Source organism: Triplophysa rosa, linkage group LG24, assembly GCF_024868665.1.
Source record: "Triplophysa rosa linkage group LG24, Trosa_1v2, whole genome shotgun sequence".
NCBI classification, from domain to species: Eukaryota; Metazoa; Chordata; class Actinopteri; order Cypriniformes; family Nemacheilidae; genus Triplophysa; species Triplophysa rosa.
In genome coordinates this window covers 8,283,018-8,302,615 of record NC_079913.1, presented here as the reverse complement: position 1 = coordinate 8,302,615, position 19,598 = coordinate 8,283,018, and the positions used below count along the sequence as shown (strand labels likewise).

General features: G+C 37.5%; 2 protein-coding genes across 5 annotated transcripts; both read right to left on the bottom strand.

Moving 5' to 3' along the window:
- Positions 1–1,900: 1,900 nt before the first annotated feature.
- Positions 1,901–10,724, bottom strand: itfg2 (integrin alpha FG-GAP repeat containing 2). Of its 4 annotated transcripts, none has more exons than XM_057324859.1 (12): positions 10,469–10,724; positions 10,177–10,372; positions 9,828–9,869; positions 9,395–9,569; positions 9,168–9,307; positions 8,877–9,025; positions 8,660–8,754; positions 8,096–8,149; positions 7,633–7,724; positions 6,214–6,331; positions 4,079–4,252; positions 1,901–2,130 (listed from the first exon to the last, which is right to left on the bottom strand). In XM_057324859.1, the coding sequence occupies exons 2-12, from the start codon at positions 10,177–10,179 to the stop codon at positions 2,051–2,053; spliced, it is 1,122 nt and encodes a 373-aa protein (XP_057180842.1). In that variant the 5' UTR covers positions 10,180–10,372; positions 10,469–10,724; the 3' UTR covers positions 1,901–2,050. The 4 variants fall into 4 exon arrangements, with proteins under 4 accessions (XP_057180842.1, XP_057180843.1, XP_057180841.1 ...); XM_057324860.1 differs by having other exon boundaries at positions 10,177–10,272; positions 10,593–10,705; XM_057324858.1 differs by having other exon boundaries at positions 1,902–2,130; positions 10,177–10,272.
- Positions 10,725–11,749: 1,025 nt separating this feature from the next.
- On the bottom strand, positions 11,750–17,370 carry recql (RecQ helicase-like). The gene is made up of 16 exons (XM_057324833.1): positions 17,065–17,370; positions 16,676–16,720; positions 16,033–16,251; positions 15,774–15,953; positions 15,522–15,628; positions 15,210–15,408; positions 14,955–15,121; positions 14,775–14,850; positions 14,467–14,615; positions 14,265–14,382; positions 14,031–14,169; positions 13,822–13,913; positions 13,516–13,732; positions 13,253–13,382; positions 12,208–12,353; positions 11,750–11,864 (listed from the first exon to the last, which is right to left on the bottom strand). The coding sequence occupies exons 2-15, from the start codon at positions 16,689–16,691 to the stop codon at positions 12,231–12,233; spliced, it is 1,932 nt and encodes a 643-aa protein (XP_057180816.1). The 5' UTR covers positions 16,692–16,720; positions 17,065–17,370; the 3' UTR covers positions 11,750–11,864; positions 12,208–12,230.
- Positions 17,371–19,598: the final 2,228 nt, after the last annotated feature.

Sequence of the window (19,598 nt, the reverse complement as noted above, 5' to 3'; positions counted from 1 at the left end):
AAGTACTCATACTGTAAGGAGGCAGTAAGCCTGGATTACTTTCTAGTTTAAACAGAGGAGAATGTTTAGAGAAAAGTTTTACCAGGACCAGATGATTGAAAAAATCCTCAGTAGAAATACAAGGTCTGTTTTCTTGTAAGCCTAAACACACAAAATCACCTACACCTAAACCTCTGAAGCACACAGACCAAAAACAAATCACTCAAGTCTAAATAAGACAGTGCAGCTGAGCCAACTTTAAACTGCTGGCCAGGAGAGATTCCCAAGGGTGGTCTGTTCCCAGGGTCAGCTATCTGCCCAGCTGCTCCACATCAGCTGTTTTATTTTTTCCCCTGATATTTTCTTCACAGCTGGGCAAAGAGTTCGGTTCACACAGCATTCATCTCACACAGCGTTTAGAAGAAAGTAATTAAGAGCGGCAAAACGTCTGTTGAACGTCTTCAAAACATACAGTGGAGTCTGAGAATACTTTTATTTTGTGTAAAGCCTGATGATGATTATCATGACTGGAGAACATTACATAGACATCGTGTTTGATTCGGTGTAAGCATGAAAATCTGACACAGAGCTGGTAAGGTGGTCAATGTTAAAACTTGATCTGAGAAAATAAAAATCAGAATGCGTCACTGTTCCAAAAATCTTAAATATAGAGCTAAAATATAATAACACAATGAAACACAGAAAAACAGATACTTAGTAATACAGCCAATGCATCATGTACATGAAGTGATGATAGCTCACCCAAAAATGAAAATTCTGTCATCATTTACTCACCCTTTTGTCATTTAAAACCTGTATGTCTTTCTTCTGCAGAACACAAAAGAAGATATTTCGAAGAATGTTGGTAACCGAACAGTGCCGGCACTCATTCACTTCTATTGTATAGACATAAATCCAATGCAAGTGATGCAACTGGGTGCCGGTTAACATTCCTCAGAATATCTTCTATGTTCTGCGGAAAAAAAAGTCATACAGGTTTGAAAAAGGTGAGTAAATGATGACAGAATTTTCATTTTTGGGTGAACTATCACTGTAACCTAACCAGTAGGTTTATCTGATGTTCTGCGTGCCCATCTACGGTCAAACAGAAAGCTGCTTTGACAGGGCTGACGAAAGTGCTGACCGTTCCGTTTTCAATCTACTCTGCACTTTTAAGGGCAAATAATTTTGTCCGTGATTTTTGGGGAGGATCAGGCATCAAGCCAAATGCCAGCAGAAAAGTCCCTGAATGGCTATCATAGAGCTCAAAATAGACAAGCGGCAATAACATTTGTGCAACAATAACACATATATGGGAAATTCACCATTTACCCAATGTCTACGCTTATCTGGAGGACCACATCACATTTTCTTTAATTGTCACATGGTTAGTGTTCATTTAGCTAAATATTTTGTGTATACTAGTTTTAATTAAAAAACATTATAAATGAACATATATTAATAAAATTTCTTCTTTCTTTATACAAGCTTAATCTGCAGAACTCATGAATTCCCAGACCTCAGATACGCCTCGGCCGAAGTCACACGGGACACTGTGAATTTGCACACACAATCTGTCGACCCTCCTCTAGTCCCTGCGACTCAAGTGCCCATAATGCACGATGACACCTGAGCCAAACATTGCTAGCCTCAGAAGTACACGCATCCAAACACACAAGCTGAAATCAATGTGTCCTCCGCGAGTCCCTCAGCAAAGTATCTCCATAATCCATCGATAATGCATGAAGCTCCACAGGCATAGAGCGGTTGGGGGGACACAAAATCCTCCCCTTGGGCTTCTCCTACATTACAGACACTCTTTCTTGAAAGCCGGAGGTCTGGTGGCTGCTCTTTTCTTCGCTACCACACCTGGTGTTACGTCGCTCTCGGCTATAATCAATAAGACTAAAACTGAAGCTGTACATTCTCATTCTAGATAGGGAAAAATGGCCTTGGGTGGTCAAAAATTGAAAATGGTGATGTTGGCAAACGACAAACGAAAGACAAGGAGGGAATATTTAAAAGTGGTTTTATTAAGACTATTTACAGAAAAGCGAAGCTTGGTCTTGAGTCATTCTGTGATGTGTTTTTGTTTGTTCCCGTAGAGTACATCCCCAATGAGTTTCCGAACTGCATCTGTGTCTGTGATATCTGTAAAATGCAAACAAACCCAGAGATTTTAGGCATGTCTGATATTGGTTCTGTCTAGGGATGCACCGATATGTAATTTTTGACCGATAGCGATAACCGATAATTCTTTAACATTGGAAACCGATAACCGATATATTGGCCGATATACAGTATCTAAATATTAATATAAAATTCCCCAAGACTGAAACAAAAGGCAAAAAGTGGACAACTGCTTTTATTTGAAAACATTGACTGCAGAAAATAAGGTAACCATTCGGTTTTCCCACGAAAGTCATGTACCGAGCCTACTTTACACTAGTTAACAATTCTTTAACCTTCAAACTTTTCTGGTGTATTTTTTATTTAATAAACAAATGATGTTCTTCCAGAGCAACCCAGAAAAATGTTCTTAATAGCCACAAGTCTAACAGGTCTAAAGGCAGAAAGCATTCAGACAGCAGTCGGCTTCAAACAATATGCATTTGTTCCTATAATTTACACATTCATAAATGCTGTCTCTACATACTGTACCTACATCAACAATGTTTTGCTAATAACAGTAAGTGAATGATCACGACAGAAAGATAGTACTGTATTTAAACTGTGAGCACCGTGCAGCTGAAGGAGTTTAACAAGACAAAATTATAATCGGCTATAATATATCGGCATAGATTTTATTATCGGCCGATACGATAACATTAAAAATGAACATTTATCGGCCGATACCGCCGGTAATTTATCGTGCATCTCTAGATCTGTCATGCAGGATGTAAGAAATTAAAGATGAGTGTTGTGCGTCAGCAAAAAGTCCTGCATAAATCAATTACAATGTAAAAATGTCAGAATGCATTTTAGACTCAACTAAGATATTTTGGAATCTAAGAGCCAGGTGAAATGGCTTGTGGGAGATTAAGGCCATTCATTGAATCATAAACGCCACAATATTCATGCCTCTAATGCTTTTTCAAAGTGTCCTTGTGAATACATTTGCATTAAAGAAATAGTATTGCTGAAAATAGCTTGACTAATTTAAGATTATTAACATTCTCATTATAAACCAGGTTCTTTCAAACTAATAAAAAAAACAAGCAAGAAGAAACAGTTTTATTGAATTTACATAATTTTCCCATTGGGATTCACCAAAGCATCACCCAATAACAGAGGAATAAAAGCTTTTCCCCCAGAGAAAAACACATTCACATACACATTTCGTGACAAAAAGCATTTTTCTCTCCACTACATAAAAGCTTCTGTATTAATGCACGAGAGTGGTGTCATTTGTGATATACAGATTGACTTTAAATTGGAGCACACAACAGTATGCAACAGAGCAGAAAAACAAACATATACCCATTTATTGAGCGGTCATATGTGCCTTATTTGGCATAAATATGTACATGTAGTTTATGTAGGTAACTTTTATAACATCTCAGTTTTTCATGCACCCTCTCACCTGCAGACGTCCAGGGCGTCCACGTCCTGTGGCACGGTTAGCTAATCGCTCTTTGAAAAATCACATTGCGGGGGCACATCACACTTAAAGGATAAATTATTAACAACGGCCCCAGGAAATCACGCTGGCTTTTTATAAACAGCTGTGTATGTGCAGGAGTCTGAGTGAGCAGGAAGACCTGTGACCCCCCTTTGGCCCTTTTGAACCAAAATGAGTCCATGGTGTCTATTATACTTTGTGGAATCGTCGAATTCATGCATTTACATCTGTCCTACTCTGAACAAGGGCCAAAAATAGTGAATATACAGTTATCAGTGTTTCCCAATATTACTTTTTTTTTATTACTGACATCAGAACTGACCAAATACGTTCATCACCAATTAAGAAAACAAGATCTCATAATACTGATCTTTTCATCAAAGAAAGATCTTTTCATCTTTTCACCAGATGGTCATTGTAGGCATTGTTGATCTCTACATTCACATGCTTAAAACACATACATAAGTGTCCACTCACCCACTCCCAGTCTGTGAAGCAGGGCTGTGTACTCGGGCCTCTCCTCCAGTACACCTAACAGGTTGGTGGGCTCCATTCTCTCCAGCTCCACCCTCCAGTATACATAGATCTTATGGTTAAAGCTCACGTAGACCAGGCATGGGCTGTTTTTTCCCTCCTTACAGGCATACTGCCCTAATGGAGATACATATTACATTCAACGAGAAATCAAAATCCCCTTATTTACTTTCTTAACACATGTGATTGGTGCTTTACTTGAAAAACGCAAAACTAGCATGGTTGTGTACTCGCCTAATGGAAGGTTTTCGAGTTCCATCTGTTGCTTAAAATTTACATTCACAAACAAAATATGAACAATTATGAAAATTAATGCGATGGGTCTGTTTGATGTAATTGGCAAGTAAAAAACATCACTTTACAAGCTAGCTTCTATGATTGCGTATATCAAACCATATTTTCTGTGTACACTTTTAAATTGAAATTGGCCATCAAGAATTTACCAGTACTGTATAGACAAGGCTTCACACGCCATGCGTTTTTCACTGGAAAGCACCTCTCCTCGACATTATGCCTTCATATGGCAGACTCACATAGCGCACGGCAGCATTTAATCATCACACACGAGATAAAAACGGAGGCACAGGTGTACGAGCAGATAGAGTATGTGAGGCTTTGTTGTGTGTGAGCAAGTGCTTTTGAATGTCGACATGAATGCAAGTCTTGCTGTTGTTCACAACGGTTCTCTCGATAATTTAATCCTCTTATTGCAACAATTTCAGTATTGGACCAAGAGAAGAGGAAGATTTAAGCTATAGTGAAAGTAAGAGGCATAGTGCTATTTTCCCACCATGCATGTCATTCTATTAACACATAAATACTAGGGATGCATCGATAGGATTTTTCAGGGCCGATACCGGTTTTAACAAACAACTATCATCCGATTACGATATTGGTCAATTGCAAAGTACTTTACGATACTAGCTAGTTTTTTCTGCATCAAATTAATTTTACTGAACATGAATTGGATCCATTTAACATTTTAAGAGTGGTACAAGTTAAGATAAAAATACAATAAGACAACATGACAATCTTCAAAGGTGATTTTTGCTATCCAATATTTATTTTATTAACAAACTTAACTCATATTTGATTTTTGCTATCCAATATTTCTTTTATTAACAACCTTAACTCATATTTGACTTAACATTGAACATTTCTTTAATAAACTAATAAAGTCTGTGCTGTTGCCATCTAATTATTTTGCTCAGAGAAAAACGTTGGATTATTCAGACATGCAACTCATTGCCTCCATGCAGTTAATTAATAAACCATATTGTCGATATGCAGATGGTGTTAAATTAATCCAAAAACTTTTTATCCTTTTTTTCTTAAGTATTATTCATACTACTTGGTTCACTCAGTTCAGCTCACGTGCTGACACATTAATTACATGGAAGGACACACATTTTAATTCCAAACAAAAGGAAAAAATAAATAGAACTTTTTTTGTATTGCGACATAAAACAGTAGCACCCCTCACTCTCAAAATGATCCTTCAGTAACTGCTGATATCACTGAAGCTCATTTTAAGCCTGTTTACACGAACAGACTCGCTGCCCCTCTGTTATTTTCAGTAAAATGATTGTGCACCATATATATTTATTGTATTAGCAAGAGCTGCTGAGTTTGTCTATAACTTGATTCTGTTATGCATATAATAATTCTAGAACTAGAATGTTTAGATGATTGGTAAAACAAAGTTCTATTTGATTGTGTTGCAATGAACAAGTAAGAATAATGTATTTAGGAAATATGAAATATGTTCTCTTCCATTTCTGTGGTTTTAGTGTGTGTAATTAATACAATTATATAAAACCCATTTTAAAAGGTTTTTTATAAGTCATTTTCGGTTTCGGTTTTCAGCCAAGTGCATCATGAATTTTCGGTATCGGTTTCGGCCCAGAATTTTCATTTCGGTGCACCACTACACTTTACTATAATGAGCTACCATTATGGTTATAATTATTTGGTGAACATTTGTGCTTGATTGTCACAATATATCTTAATGTACCTAAAAATTGTATTCATATTCATGTATAAAGATAAAATAATAAAGATTATAAGTGAGGTCTCACCTGCACAAAACGCATTCACATTTTCATCAAACTGGAAGCGGACCACCGTACGTGTGTGATCGATGATGTAAGTCTGACCGTCCCAGGCACAGGCCACCACCTCTTCTCTCCCATCACCCTGAGCGCACACTTACACATAACACAAACAGATGCCAAACACAAATACACATCACATAATGTACTTTGGGACTTAAACTGACTTTAAATTCTGTTACCTCCAATAAAGAAGTCAAGTTGTTGTTAAAGATGGGATAACACACGCAGTTTCTGCCGATCTCATATTAATCTTGAGTGCCTATACAGTAGTATTGCATACGTCGTAACTTCGAAGAGTATTTAGTTTGATCAAATTTATAAAAGAGATACAGCTGTACGATTTTCCGGAAAAAGACGAGCTGCTGGAGGCAGGCAGGGGGACGGAACTACAGCACGACCACACAATACATCATTGCATTATCCCTTCGTGTTGTTTACATTATGCACGTACGCGCCAATTTCCAACAAAACACAGACATATGACTTAGTTTGACTTACCGCGTGCAGTTCATGTCCGGCATCTTTTAGCACTGGGACCGCGCCATCTATCAGTTTCAAACGATCTCCAAATCCAGCGTTATATCTACCATTTATATAACATTCATCACTGAAATGCCATGGGCAAACAAACACACCTCAACTTCTCTCACTATGCAAGAGTAACGAGCTGCAGCTGCAGGCCCACAGCGCAGCCAATCTTGATAAGCAGGTCTTCCTATCGCTCGTCGGTTGGTGCGTGGGTGGGCTATTTCTTTTGCCTTGCCGTGGGCGTGGTTTTCCGGGAGAATTGCCCAATAAAATGAATAGGATCCCTGTTACGAAACAGGGATCCAGACTTATAAAAAACTTTCTGAAACAAGTTGGAGTGCTGGGGGAGTGTATCAAGCACAGAAATACTACGTCATACGTCCATCTCTTTTTTTAACAAGTTAGTTGACCATATTAAGCATGAGAAGCCAGGACGCTCAACAGTGTAAAGAAGTCAGAATGCATGACATAGCATGTTATCCCGCCTTTAAATGTCCAAAGCTATTAAATACTAGTACATTCAAAAACTAAAAACCTTTAAAAGCCGCACTTCAAAAAAGATGACATGTAACATTTTTATATCATATAATGCACACATTTACTAAAAATAATGTTAGGTTAGTAATTCTTAGTGGTTCTGGGAAATAATGTTGGATTTGCAAAAAACTCACATTGTTTTCTTAGTTATTAAATGCAATGATTTGAGTCTCTGTCTGTAAAATTTATGGTAAGGTCTCATAATCTAATTAATTATGAAATTAGGAGCATCAAAGTTTGATTTCGAAAAAAAAGTTTTGTTATATTTTCAGGCAGGATCCCATTTTTAGAAGCTTGACATAAGCTCATCAGACTTACAGTAACATCCAGCTTCTGAAGGGCAAAGAGCTGGTGGTCCACCTGTACGGACCACAGGAGATTCTCAGAGCTGTCCAACAGTTTAATAGTTCCTGGATGTGCATAATTCCAAGAAAGAAAAAAAAACAGTTAACCAATCAATGACATTATTCCACCGATGAAGTCCAGACAACAGTCTTTTACTTGGCTTTTTCCAGAACACAAAAAAACGTCTGGTCTGATCTGGTGCCATGCAGCTGTGTGGCCATGGTGAGTTACAGATGTGTAGCATACAAGCGTGTGCTTTTAGAGTAAATAGTAAAAAGCCTATGTTCATATACACCTGAGCCCAGATTCAGCAATGGACAGAGTAGGAAAGCATGATGTTTTTTGTGGTGTTAGGCTGGGCTCATGCTCTCCCAACATCATTCAATTCCCCATTTGGGATGTGACAGCCATTCACAGCAATGGGAGTAACACTCACCATCCAGAGTGCAAAGAGCAAACAGACCACCTTTAGATGAATCGTCTTCAGAACCTACAGAAAAGGGAACACAATTTATACACTACATTCAATACTCAATAAATGTGTTTGTTTATGCTTGTTTCATGTAAATAAAAATGACCTCATTTTACAATAATCAACAGAATCACCTTAAAAAAAATTAAATTATTATTATTAAAAGAATAATTTTTACTGACCATGTGAGGCTTGTTTTAGTTAAAAGACGTTTATAATCCAATAGACAATTCGATCTTCAATAATACAATTCTTCAAATTTTGTCTCAATTTCATTTTATTTTATGCTTAAAAAAATTCTAAAATGTTTGTTTAATTAATCCAATTAATCCATAATCTTGTTCACACTTTCTTTTTGCATCTTGCAAGCATTTAAATAAACATACCAGTCAAAAAAATGTTGGAAAAGCTTTCCCTTGTAACTTTAATAAGACTTCAGATTCTGCGTGTACTGGCAGCAAACTGCTTAAGGAGGATGTATGTATGTACAGTATGCGATCTAAGTGTGACTGCATGTTCTCTGGGCACCTCTGCTAATGCTGCCTATCAAATGAGTGGACACGTTCTTGTTATGGATGCGTCCGGTGGTAAGATGAAGGACAACATCTCTAGAGGAACCTTCCCTGTGCACACAAACACATATTGGACAATACCCAATCTGAATTATTATTAAATTCAGTGGGATTTATGATTCACTGCTGGTTTAACATTCACAATATGCCTTCAATAATAGTGATCCTCTCACCTGCTAGGATTGGCTGTGTTTTCATCCCCAGGTCCTGAAGCGCCCTCTTGTGTCCAAGAGCATGTTAGTATAGCATATCCACAGCCAGGCTGAGACACCATGAGCTCAGGAAGACCTTCTGGACTTGGGTTTACTGAAAGACTGTCAACCTGTGGAAACCAGAAAAAAGACCTGTAATACTTTTGTTTTTTTCTTCAATGTGATCTATTGAGAAGTTTTACTCATTCACATTTTAATCATCTAAATCTGATTCACACACAAGTGATATTTTTTAGTCATCTTGTTCAGTACCTGTCCTTCCAAAAGCCACTTTTTCAATAGTACCAGCTGACCAGCGCTCATGTCTGAAGCATCGGGAGGCTCCTCCCAACGGAATGCCCGCACCACACGGTCCGTATAGCCGACGACAAGCTCACAGCGTCCATCTCCATCTGTGTCCACAATAACACTTCATTTGTAACATAACTGGACAAATCGTTACATATTATTATTAAGCATGTCACACCCAGACTCCTCACCGATATCACTGATCAGCATCACTTTGGTGTTGGCAGGAATGTGCTGGGTGAAACTGTGCTTTTGCTCATCTCCAACCGAACCGTCCTGCTGGCTTGAGGAATCAGACTTGGCTGCAGAAGCATTGATATCGAAGAGATGAAACCAGCCTTCGGCACCCACGGCCACAACAAAGTTCTGCGGTGATCAAAAATAACATTTCAAAACATCAAGTCATAGAAATGTGAAATATTTCTTTCAGTAAGATGTGTGCCATTTAAAGCTTAACACGAGGACCCAAAAGTACTATGTGACTAACATGGCAGTCTGGTTGAATACCATTGTATTCTGTACTGGTATCCTTGTACATAAATATGGTAAGCATTACTACACGATGACATTATCATTTGATAAAAGTACTCCATGGTAGTGCTTCCACAGTATTTTTTCACTTACCCTTCCTTTGTTGCAAATATCTCCCACTCCCACACAAGTTAACTATGAAAAAACATAATCACATCAAAAGATGCTCATCCTGACAAGACATGACAGTGATGATGGGCCAGTTGCATAAACATAGCCGCCTGTGTGTGTCTTAACAACTAGTCTCACTGACTAGCGATTCGTTAAGACTGTTCAGATTTCAATTAGACTATTCTACCTTTTTATGTAACTGATTTATAGAAGTTATGACCAATCTTAAAGAAAATAAATTCAATGACTTAACTTGTAAGAGTATGCATTTTATGCAACTGGCAGGATGTCGTTCTTCATCCTCTTCTTCGTGATCATTAATGTTACTCACCATGCCCACACATGTTCGAGTAATCCAGGGTTTAGGATCGTCATTTTTTTAGATGTATAGCTTCCCACTCGTGTCACCCACCACCAGCTCATTTAACTGCGACACACATTAGTAATGTAATTGATCTTGTGCACAAATGACAACAAGAGAAGCGCACACGTCATGTAACAGTTGCCATGCCTAACGTTACTCATACCTAGGGAAAATACACAGCTTATATAATAATTGAACTGAAGAGTTATTAAAGCTCATGTCAGATTTAAATACACATGCACGCGTCTCTTCAACTTACCGAGTCGTTATCTGCATCCCCAAGACAAATAGCGTGTGGAAAAAGTGTTCCTGAGAAGCCTAAACTCACTCTCTGGACATAACTTACCGAACGCATATTTGATAAAAAAACACTATAAGCTAACCGTTAAAGTGTGTCGCAAAAATCAAAGCACTGTATCCAGGTTCAAATTAATCATATTTCAAGTTACAATTACAGATTTCATCCACTACAAACACAAAAATATGATCTAGTCAGAACAGCTTCACTATTTCAAAATAAAAGTCCCCGGATGTAATTTATGTACAATGTACCAGCAGCGAGTATATAAATAAAGAAGCAAACTAGTTAAAATAAACTAGCTTATTTTATTTTAAATAGGAACTAGCTTATTAAATGTATTTGTAAGAGTAAATGAAAATAAAAACCTAGGAAAAATATAATCTGTTGACATTTTATTTTAATATGCAAAATGAATAATCATGATTTTTTTCAATCCCAAATGAATTAAGTACTGTACTAACCAATATTTTTCATCTTTATGAAATGTTAGGAAGAGAAAATATTCATTACTACAATTTCATATCAACAACTGTCATCAGTTTCAATGTGCTGTGCACCCTATAAAAAACAATTTAAGTGGAACAGATTCCATTTATTAACCATTTTTCCGCCAATGTTTTTTTGTGAACAAAAGTTTTAAAATGTCCCTAGTAACAAATCACTCAAAAAGGATTATTTCCTGAAAACAAGAGTATTTACATCTTTAAACCATCAACATAAACATGGCTTAATCTTCCATAACAAATAATAGAAACCCAAATCTTAATTACTGTATGAGTTTTCTTCTCATACTAACACGAGTCCATAAATTTCTGGCCCCTCTAGCTAAGGTCGTCTTTGATGGTAAGCGGAGACTTTTGAATGGCTCTCTCATGCATGTCAGCATCCCAGGCTGGGAGCTTTGCAAGTGCTCATGGGAAATGTAGTTGATCCTCCTTAACTGTTTGCTATAATAGCTGCGCAGATGGTGTAACTCCTCAACAGCAGCTGCAGATATGATGGAAATCTCTGAATGAGTGCTCACCAGATCTGATTTTGGTTGGTCAACCTCCCCAACGCAGTTGTAGTTCTCAGTTAGTGGTTGTTTTTGTCTTTTTGGTGATGTTGAGTTTTGTTTGAGGGTCATACAGTTTTGTTCTACTACATTGACCTCTACATCAACCTCAAACACAGAGGGTTGCTTTACATTCTCATCTGTGTCTGAAGCATCATTATCGTCCAGGCTTTGAGCGAGTCTTTTCTCCATGTTCTTGTGATTCTTATAGATTTTACTTTTGTTAGGTATCTGATTGGCAGTGTTGTCGATGTCAATCATGGCTGTCTCAGCTTCTTGCATCTCACCTGATTGAACATCCTGAAGACAGAAGAAAGCAAAGTAGAGCTTTTTTATTGCCATTGCTGTCTTCAGTGTGTTAGGGGTTAGTGGCCCATGCAAAACATTTTAGCTGGTTAGCTCCATAATGCCAATGTTCATTTGGTTTAAAACTATGTAACATGCAAACACCACAAGTGGATACAAATGCTGGATGAGCAAATTCATACCCAATAGATAAGATGAAGTTTAATAGGATGCAATGCAAAAAACATCAAAGATTTGTGATCAATTTAAGCGCAGGCAAGAAATAAAGAAAAGGTCATAAAAAAGATGTATTCCCTTAAACTCTTGTTTTATGGATAATGGAGTAAATGAACTGTACGTTTGAATTCTGCTCCTTCTGGGCTACGGACGAGTGTCTTTCTTGACTTTCTTGGCCACAGATTTGTGACGGTCACTTTCAGCTGGTCTTTTTCCTTCTACTTTGGCACTAGTTTTCTCCCCAGCATATTCTGACACTTTCTTTACCTGTGGGGCGGCACAAGAGCTCTTTACCTGTGGGGTTTTACAAGTCATTTGTATGGGTGGGCACTACAAACTGTAGGAATACAAGAGACACAAGGTGTAACATTTCAGATCATGTATCTGAATTTCTTACTTGGCTGGAAAGCTTTCCATCATAAACATGATAGAAAATGGCTTTCACAGGCTTAAACTAGTTCTGGAGTGCTGGGAAATTTCTGCAATCCCTAATTTATCTGACATTATCTCTTGCTTAAGGTGTTTGTGTATATTCTCAGGCTTTTTTAAGGCTTAAGTTAATGTACAGTAGTAAACAAGCACTGTATTGACCAAACTTTACGTGATTGTTAAAGTTGTGAATATTACTTTCAATTAGTTTAAAGAGTATTAAAGTAAACTGAAATAGTAGACACTATGTATTATGCAGTCACTTGTCTAGAGTCTTGTCTAGGTTAAAGAAAAGCCTTTAACAGTAAAGGGTGATGCACCCCTCACAAATTTAGATGACATCTACCTGTAATATAAAAAAAGAGAAAGGCACAATAACAGATAAACAAAGAAGATCAACAGGTACAACAGAGCACGGACTAAAGGCCAGATTCAATAAATACAAACAGATGTATTTTTCCATAGAAATTTGACATTTGCCTAATTCTAAAACTGATAAGATTTTAAAGATTATTTCTGTTTTCATGCATCCAAATTTTAACAAGTAAATACAGTATATAGATCTGAATAAGTGTGGATTGAATCTGACGAATAGTCACAACTAAAGAGGTTCAACAAAGTATTAATAATCAACATTTCAAAAATGTTAGAATCTACAATTCTAGGATCTATAGGTAAAAAACACGAGAGGATCACTAGAACAAAAAGAGTGCTGCTGATTCTGTCAACTGTCTTACTGTGCTAAATGATGGCAATCTCCTCCTCATCTTCATAGTGATGGAGTGACTGCTGTTCTTCAGGAGAGCTGCTTTACGGCCCAGCTTCAGGTAAAAGTGGGTTGTGTAGGGTGTGAAGCTAAAGTCCTCACTTATAGGTGAAGGAAGAGAGTTAATAAAAAACCAAAACAAAATAGAACGGAAGAAGTTCATCTAGTTTAGTTTTTTTAATTGTGCTACTTATTAATCCCTTCCTGTGTATGTTAAGTTATAACAGTTGGTACCTGAAGTAGCCATGTAACAAGAGGTGGATGATGATGGATTCCACCTCCAAGCGTGACAGAGACGTGATCGTTATCATTTTGCGGTGCTTGGCAGGTCCTTTTCCCATCCAAGCCTCGCAGACCTTTAGAGGGGTCAACTTTTCATCCATGCTGCTGGCATGCTCTACGATACTAACCACATCTTGCGCGTGCTTGGTGATGTCCATTGTCACATAGTCTAAGGCATGAAAAAGAACACCCCACATCTTTACACAGGGTACCAGGTGCTACATGGTAAGAAACATGCATAAGAGATTCTTGGCTCACCATTGCCGTGCCGACAGACATCACACATTTGGTCGCACTCATCATCATTCCAAATTTCATCGAAATGAATGGCCATTAAAGAACGCCTGCACCTAAATAGACAATAATGACTTACAATTGTACAGCTCAACAGAATCTAAATAAAACATTATATAGAAACCAAAGCAATGGTAACAAATCTTTGTATTTCAAGACACCAGAAGCAGTACCTGTCCACATTTTGACAATACGCCACCATATTCTGTAGCTTTTGCTGCCCAGTGTTCTCCATCACAACCATTGTGCTTATTCTAAAGATGTCCATGAATCCAAAAAACACAATGCAGTCTGCTGGGCTATCATCCCTTCCTAGAGAACAAAAGTCAAATGTCAGCGAGTTAACAAAGAACATGTTTTTTTTTATCCGGAATGATGAAAGATCCTCAGTTCTTATGTTCTGCAACCTGCACGTCCGCTCTCCTGATAATAATTTTCAATGGACTTGCTGATGGTGTGATGGATAACAAACCGCACATCAGCTTTGTCGATGCCCATGCCGAACGCCACAGTGGCAACGACCACCTGCACAGAAGCACAAACAACATGGCGGAGGTTAGGACACAAGGGCGTATAGAGACAGGTAATAGTAACCTTGCGGGTTTGCACCTGAATCTTCTTGGAGGCCCAATGTCTATGAACAAGAGTCTTGTCAGAGGGTTGCATGTTGGCATGGTATGGCTGGGCGTGAATATCCCGCTTTTGTAGGTCAACAGCAACATTTTCTGCATCCTTCTGGGAAAACACGTACACAATACCTGCAGACAAAATGTATAAAATGCAATCATTTTTTAATCGTTCCTTTTATCAAGTTGTTTTCAATTTAACACCAAATGATTTATTGATTTGTCGAGTTAAACTTACACTCTATTAAAAGCTATGAACCTTTAAAGTGAGATACTACACAGTACAGCTACCTGACTGGTTTTTGTATTTTCCCTTGATCAATGCTGCGATCTCATCAGTACAGTTTTCATTATCCTTAAACCGAACCTGTAGAGATTGACATGACAATTTACGGATCAAATCGACTTAGTCAGCACTCTTCTACAATACAGAAGTTGCAACAAAAGCGAGCAGAACGCAAGGATGTTAACCTCATAATAAAGGTTTGGTCTGTTGAACGGTGCTGTCAGAGTGATCGGATTCTGAACACACAGAATCTTCTGACAATCTTTAAGAACACTGCTGGTTGCGGTGGCAGTAAGTCCGACCAATGGAACTTTGGGAAACTGGCGCTTTAGAATCCCCAGGAGCTTATAATCTTGAAAATAAAACAAAGCAAACTTTTCAAGCTTTATTTAAAATAGATCAAAATAGAACAGCCATCCACAAAAAAAAAAAAATCCCACCTGGTCTGAAGTCATGACCCCACTGGCTGCAACAGTGAACTTCATCCACAGCGATGCGTGACAGAAGACCCATGTTGTAAGCTTTCTCCAGTTTGGACATCAGCAGCTTGCTTTTGGCAATTTTCTCCGGGGTAACGTACAGCAACTTGAAGGGGCTGTTTTTATCTATCATGCCTGCCAAGATCCGCTTGGAGTCCTCCTGAAGATGAAAATTAATATTGGTGCATTTGCGTTCAACCAGTCACATGTGCAAAGCTCATGCACTGCATCCAATGATTGTTTATCTCCGATACAGATGCTGTATCATCATACCTTTGTACTGGAGGCATTCAGAGTTACTGCGGCAACATCAATGGACTTCAGATACATCAGCTGATCTTCCATCAGAGACACCAGTGGGGCTATAACTAATGTAAAACCTGATAGATAGACCATACAGAGATCTCTGTCTATGCATTCTCAATCTACAGCAATTTGTATAATAAGAAAAGCATGACACGAAAACAAAGAAAGACAAAAAAATGTCAATTGAAAGTGTATCGAATGTGAATCGAATCAGAATACCTTTTGAGCAGAGGGCAGGCAGCTGGTAACACAGACTTTTTCCTCGTCCAGTGGGCATGACCAGGAACAGGTCCTTTCCTGACATACTTAGATTAATAGCTGCCCGTTGCAGTGGCCGAAATTTTGAGAGTTTGAAGACACTCAACAGCTCCCCCTGAACCTCTTTAGACCACGAGAAATCTATCAAGAGATCAACAAATATTAATCATGCCAAGAACTGATTTGACAGCATGTAGTTACTGTGAAACATGAGCAATACCTGACTCTTCATAGTGCTGTAGGTCCTGCTTGCTGAAGGAAGGCTTGGGAGCTTTGCTGGATCCTGAGGGCTGGGCCGAGCTGCACGCTCCCTCTACGATCTTTAGGAGCTTGTTTTTCCTGGAGTTCAGCTTTGACTGTTTCTCCAGCAGCTCGGAGATCTGCAGTTCCACCATCTCTAACTCCGCCTCCACAGAGTCGAGTTCAGTCTGAGCATCACCTGAAATTAACAGCATCATCTTTAGCCTCATAGACAAATATAGTAAAGAGCAGATAAAGGTTATTACAATGTCCTCTATGCAAATCTAAATCACATGTAAGCACTCAGTAGTATTCCCTTGACAGTCTGCTGTAGAATTCCCTGTCTCTCACCTCGACATCTGTAATGAGCTGAGCTTCACAGAGGGAAGTAATGATGAAAGTCACACCAGTATGTTTATCCTTCTCAATCCTCAGGGGTGTGAGACACAGCCTGGCTGCCAGTCTAATTTATTTACTCACATGTACAGTTTTTAACTTTAAAGGTCTTTTCTTTGTGATTCTATTTACTTTCAATATAATCTTGTAATAGTGGACATACTCTGCAAATGATGAATATGAGTGTGTCATGAAAAAATGAGATTTACAATAGACGAGACACTTACCAGTATCGTTTGCCATTGTATCCAGTTACACTTTCAAGGTGACGGCTGTAATACAAATGTACGTAACTAATTAACGTTAGGTATTACACAGATGCACCTTGCACAACGTCCACAACTCAAACATATCTTGTTCTAAACCTTTTGTCCTAAATCTAACGTTAGCACGATCAGAATCTAAAACATTAAACTTGACATTTTCATTGCCATTTGTTAAAGGTTTAACTTACATACAATAACTAACGTTACTTGTTCAGGGATCGAACAAATGAGCTTACTAATACACAGAAATTATGTCATACTAAACAATTTAAGCATTCTCTTTAGTGTACAGAACATGTCGTTTAAGAAATAATACGTCTACTGAATATAAAATACTTTTATTAACTTACTTGTGAATGATCATATGTTGGCTGCCTTTTTCTCTTGTTTGCACTACATGAAATCCTAGTTGCCCCACGCGACCATTAACTGTGAAACTAACCAATCACAGGCCTAGATATTCAAGGATCTGTGAAACAGTCCGCTGTAGTTGCAACATAAACTATTTTTAACCATGAAAAAAATGCAGCAATTTGTGCAATTTATGGAGCATTTACTCTTGGTTTGACGCTGGTTAAATCGCAAGTTTTAGATATGTCATTTGTTAGGTAAGTATTTGCGCCCTCAATAACCAGGAAGTGAATTTGATTTGTCAAAATAAAAGTCAACTAAAATACTTGGTACAGCGTGGTTCCAGTCAAATCAAATCGTTGCTGCCCATTCTTAAACATGAGATGAAATGCAGACAACAATATACAAACAACAAGGTATGTAAACATTAATAAAAATTGATATGGATTCGATATTTATCAATAGTAATAATGATTATTATAGTTAACACGCTGGTGTTTTAATTATTAAAAACCTAAAATGCGTAGAATTCCACAACAGCTGGTCGTATTAAAACATTTTAACTGGTACATAAAAAATACTTTTCAAATCGGTTACACCAGAAAGATATTGAGATGCAATAACTATAATCTCCACAAGAGGCTGACAGAAAGCAAGAAACTGATGGTTTGCAAAAAAGAAAAAATGGTTTGCTCCTAATCCTTATTCCTCCAACACCTGGAAGGTAAACTCTTTCGATTTGTTCCACATACAGAAGTCTTTTAAAAAAGAAGATAGCAGATAGTTAACTTTTAACTGAAAAGTAAGAAACATTAATCTGGGTGTAAACATTTATGCAGATTTTCTTGTATGAATTTGAGAGTATTAAAGTCGGCATGATATCCAAAATATTATTTCTAATTGTTTTACACAGTGGTGAAGTATTTATTACAAATTATTCATCTATGCACATCATTATTTTTTAAACAATTCATTTGCACTTGTAATTAGGGATGGGGAGTCGACTCCAAAAGAGTCGATTCCTCAACTCTTAATGTCCCTAAAGTCGGATTCGACTCCAAGACAGGAATCGACTCTTGTCGACAAATCAAAATCAAGTTTGTGGATTTTTTTTAAAGCATTTCATCCAGCTTAAAAACGTAAAAAACCAGCAACAGCCAGGAAGTCACAAATCATAAATTCTTGTTGCTGGGTTATTATTATAGCATATTGTTGGTTTTAAAATGGCATGTTAATCTTTTTTAAAATTTCTTATTGTTAAATGCCCAACACATAAAGGTAATGAGTTACATTAAGAAAAGAACACAAGGTAGGCTCAATGTCTTTTCTCCTTTTTTTAAGTGTTAAACTTAATATATAAATTCTTAAACGAAAATAAATAAAAAAATGTTTTAGGCTTGTTTAGCGCACATTTACGGAGCCTACAAAACAATGAAATGCTGTGTTTTTAAGTACAAAACATATTCATTTGTGTATCTGTAACTCTTCAAAATCGATGCAATATAAAAATGATAAAAATGAGAAACGAAACAAAATGTCTTAGATTTACCATAAGTCTATAGCTACGGTTCGACCTGGGCTGTCATGTCCTTGCGCTGCGTGCGCTTAGAAAACCACATCAGTTTAGGACCAGAAAGGATTAACTGGTCTGACAGCACAAAAAAACTCTGTGAAGGTATGCTCGTTGCACAAATGCATGTGTATTTGCTGGTGACTTTGGAAATTGGTTGCCACCCAAAAGTTCCCAAACTTGTGAAGTTGCACTCATTTATTTCATATTCGTATTCCTGACCCCATTCTGAATGACAGTAAATGGAGTTGAAGTGTTGATTCCATCGACTCTAAAAGTGGGAGTCGAGAATCGGTGTCGACTCAAAAAAACCTGGAATCGAACACCCCTACTTGTAATCTTTAATCAAAAACATTAACCTCCTCCCCTTTATTCTTATTTCAGAAGTCGTTTCACTTGGGTATACGTCACGATATGGAAAAAAAGACAATCGCTACTTCCGTTTCATGCCGACTTTAAAGTCCCCGTTTTTACTTCCGTATTCTGACACATTTTCGAGTGAAAATGAATTTCAAAGGAAAAAATTAGTGGCCTTGGCTTGCGTTTTTCACTGCGAATTGATTGGATCTAATGGTCTAATTTACGTCATTTGAGATGGATAGTCATTTCAGGGCGGAAGTGCATTTTCAGATTTTAACTGAAGATTATGAGGTACATGAATTTTAAAAGCACATTGATAAGCTATTTACTATAAACGCTGCAATATTTCATGAAAAAATAAGAATTGTCATGTTTTATTTCACTGGGACTTTAAGAGATTCCAGGTTTGTGGCTAGCATAATAACAATTCTAAACTATTTCTGGTCATTTATTTTCTCTTGTTTTGATGTTCTTGTAGCACTCTGGACAGGATTATAGTCTTCCAGAAGATTTAAGATTCATGCAAGATGTTATGCATCACACAACAAACAAAAACAGCATCCTATTTGAAAACGAAATTAAATCGCATTTATCTAAATTAAA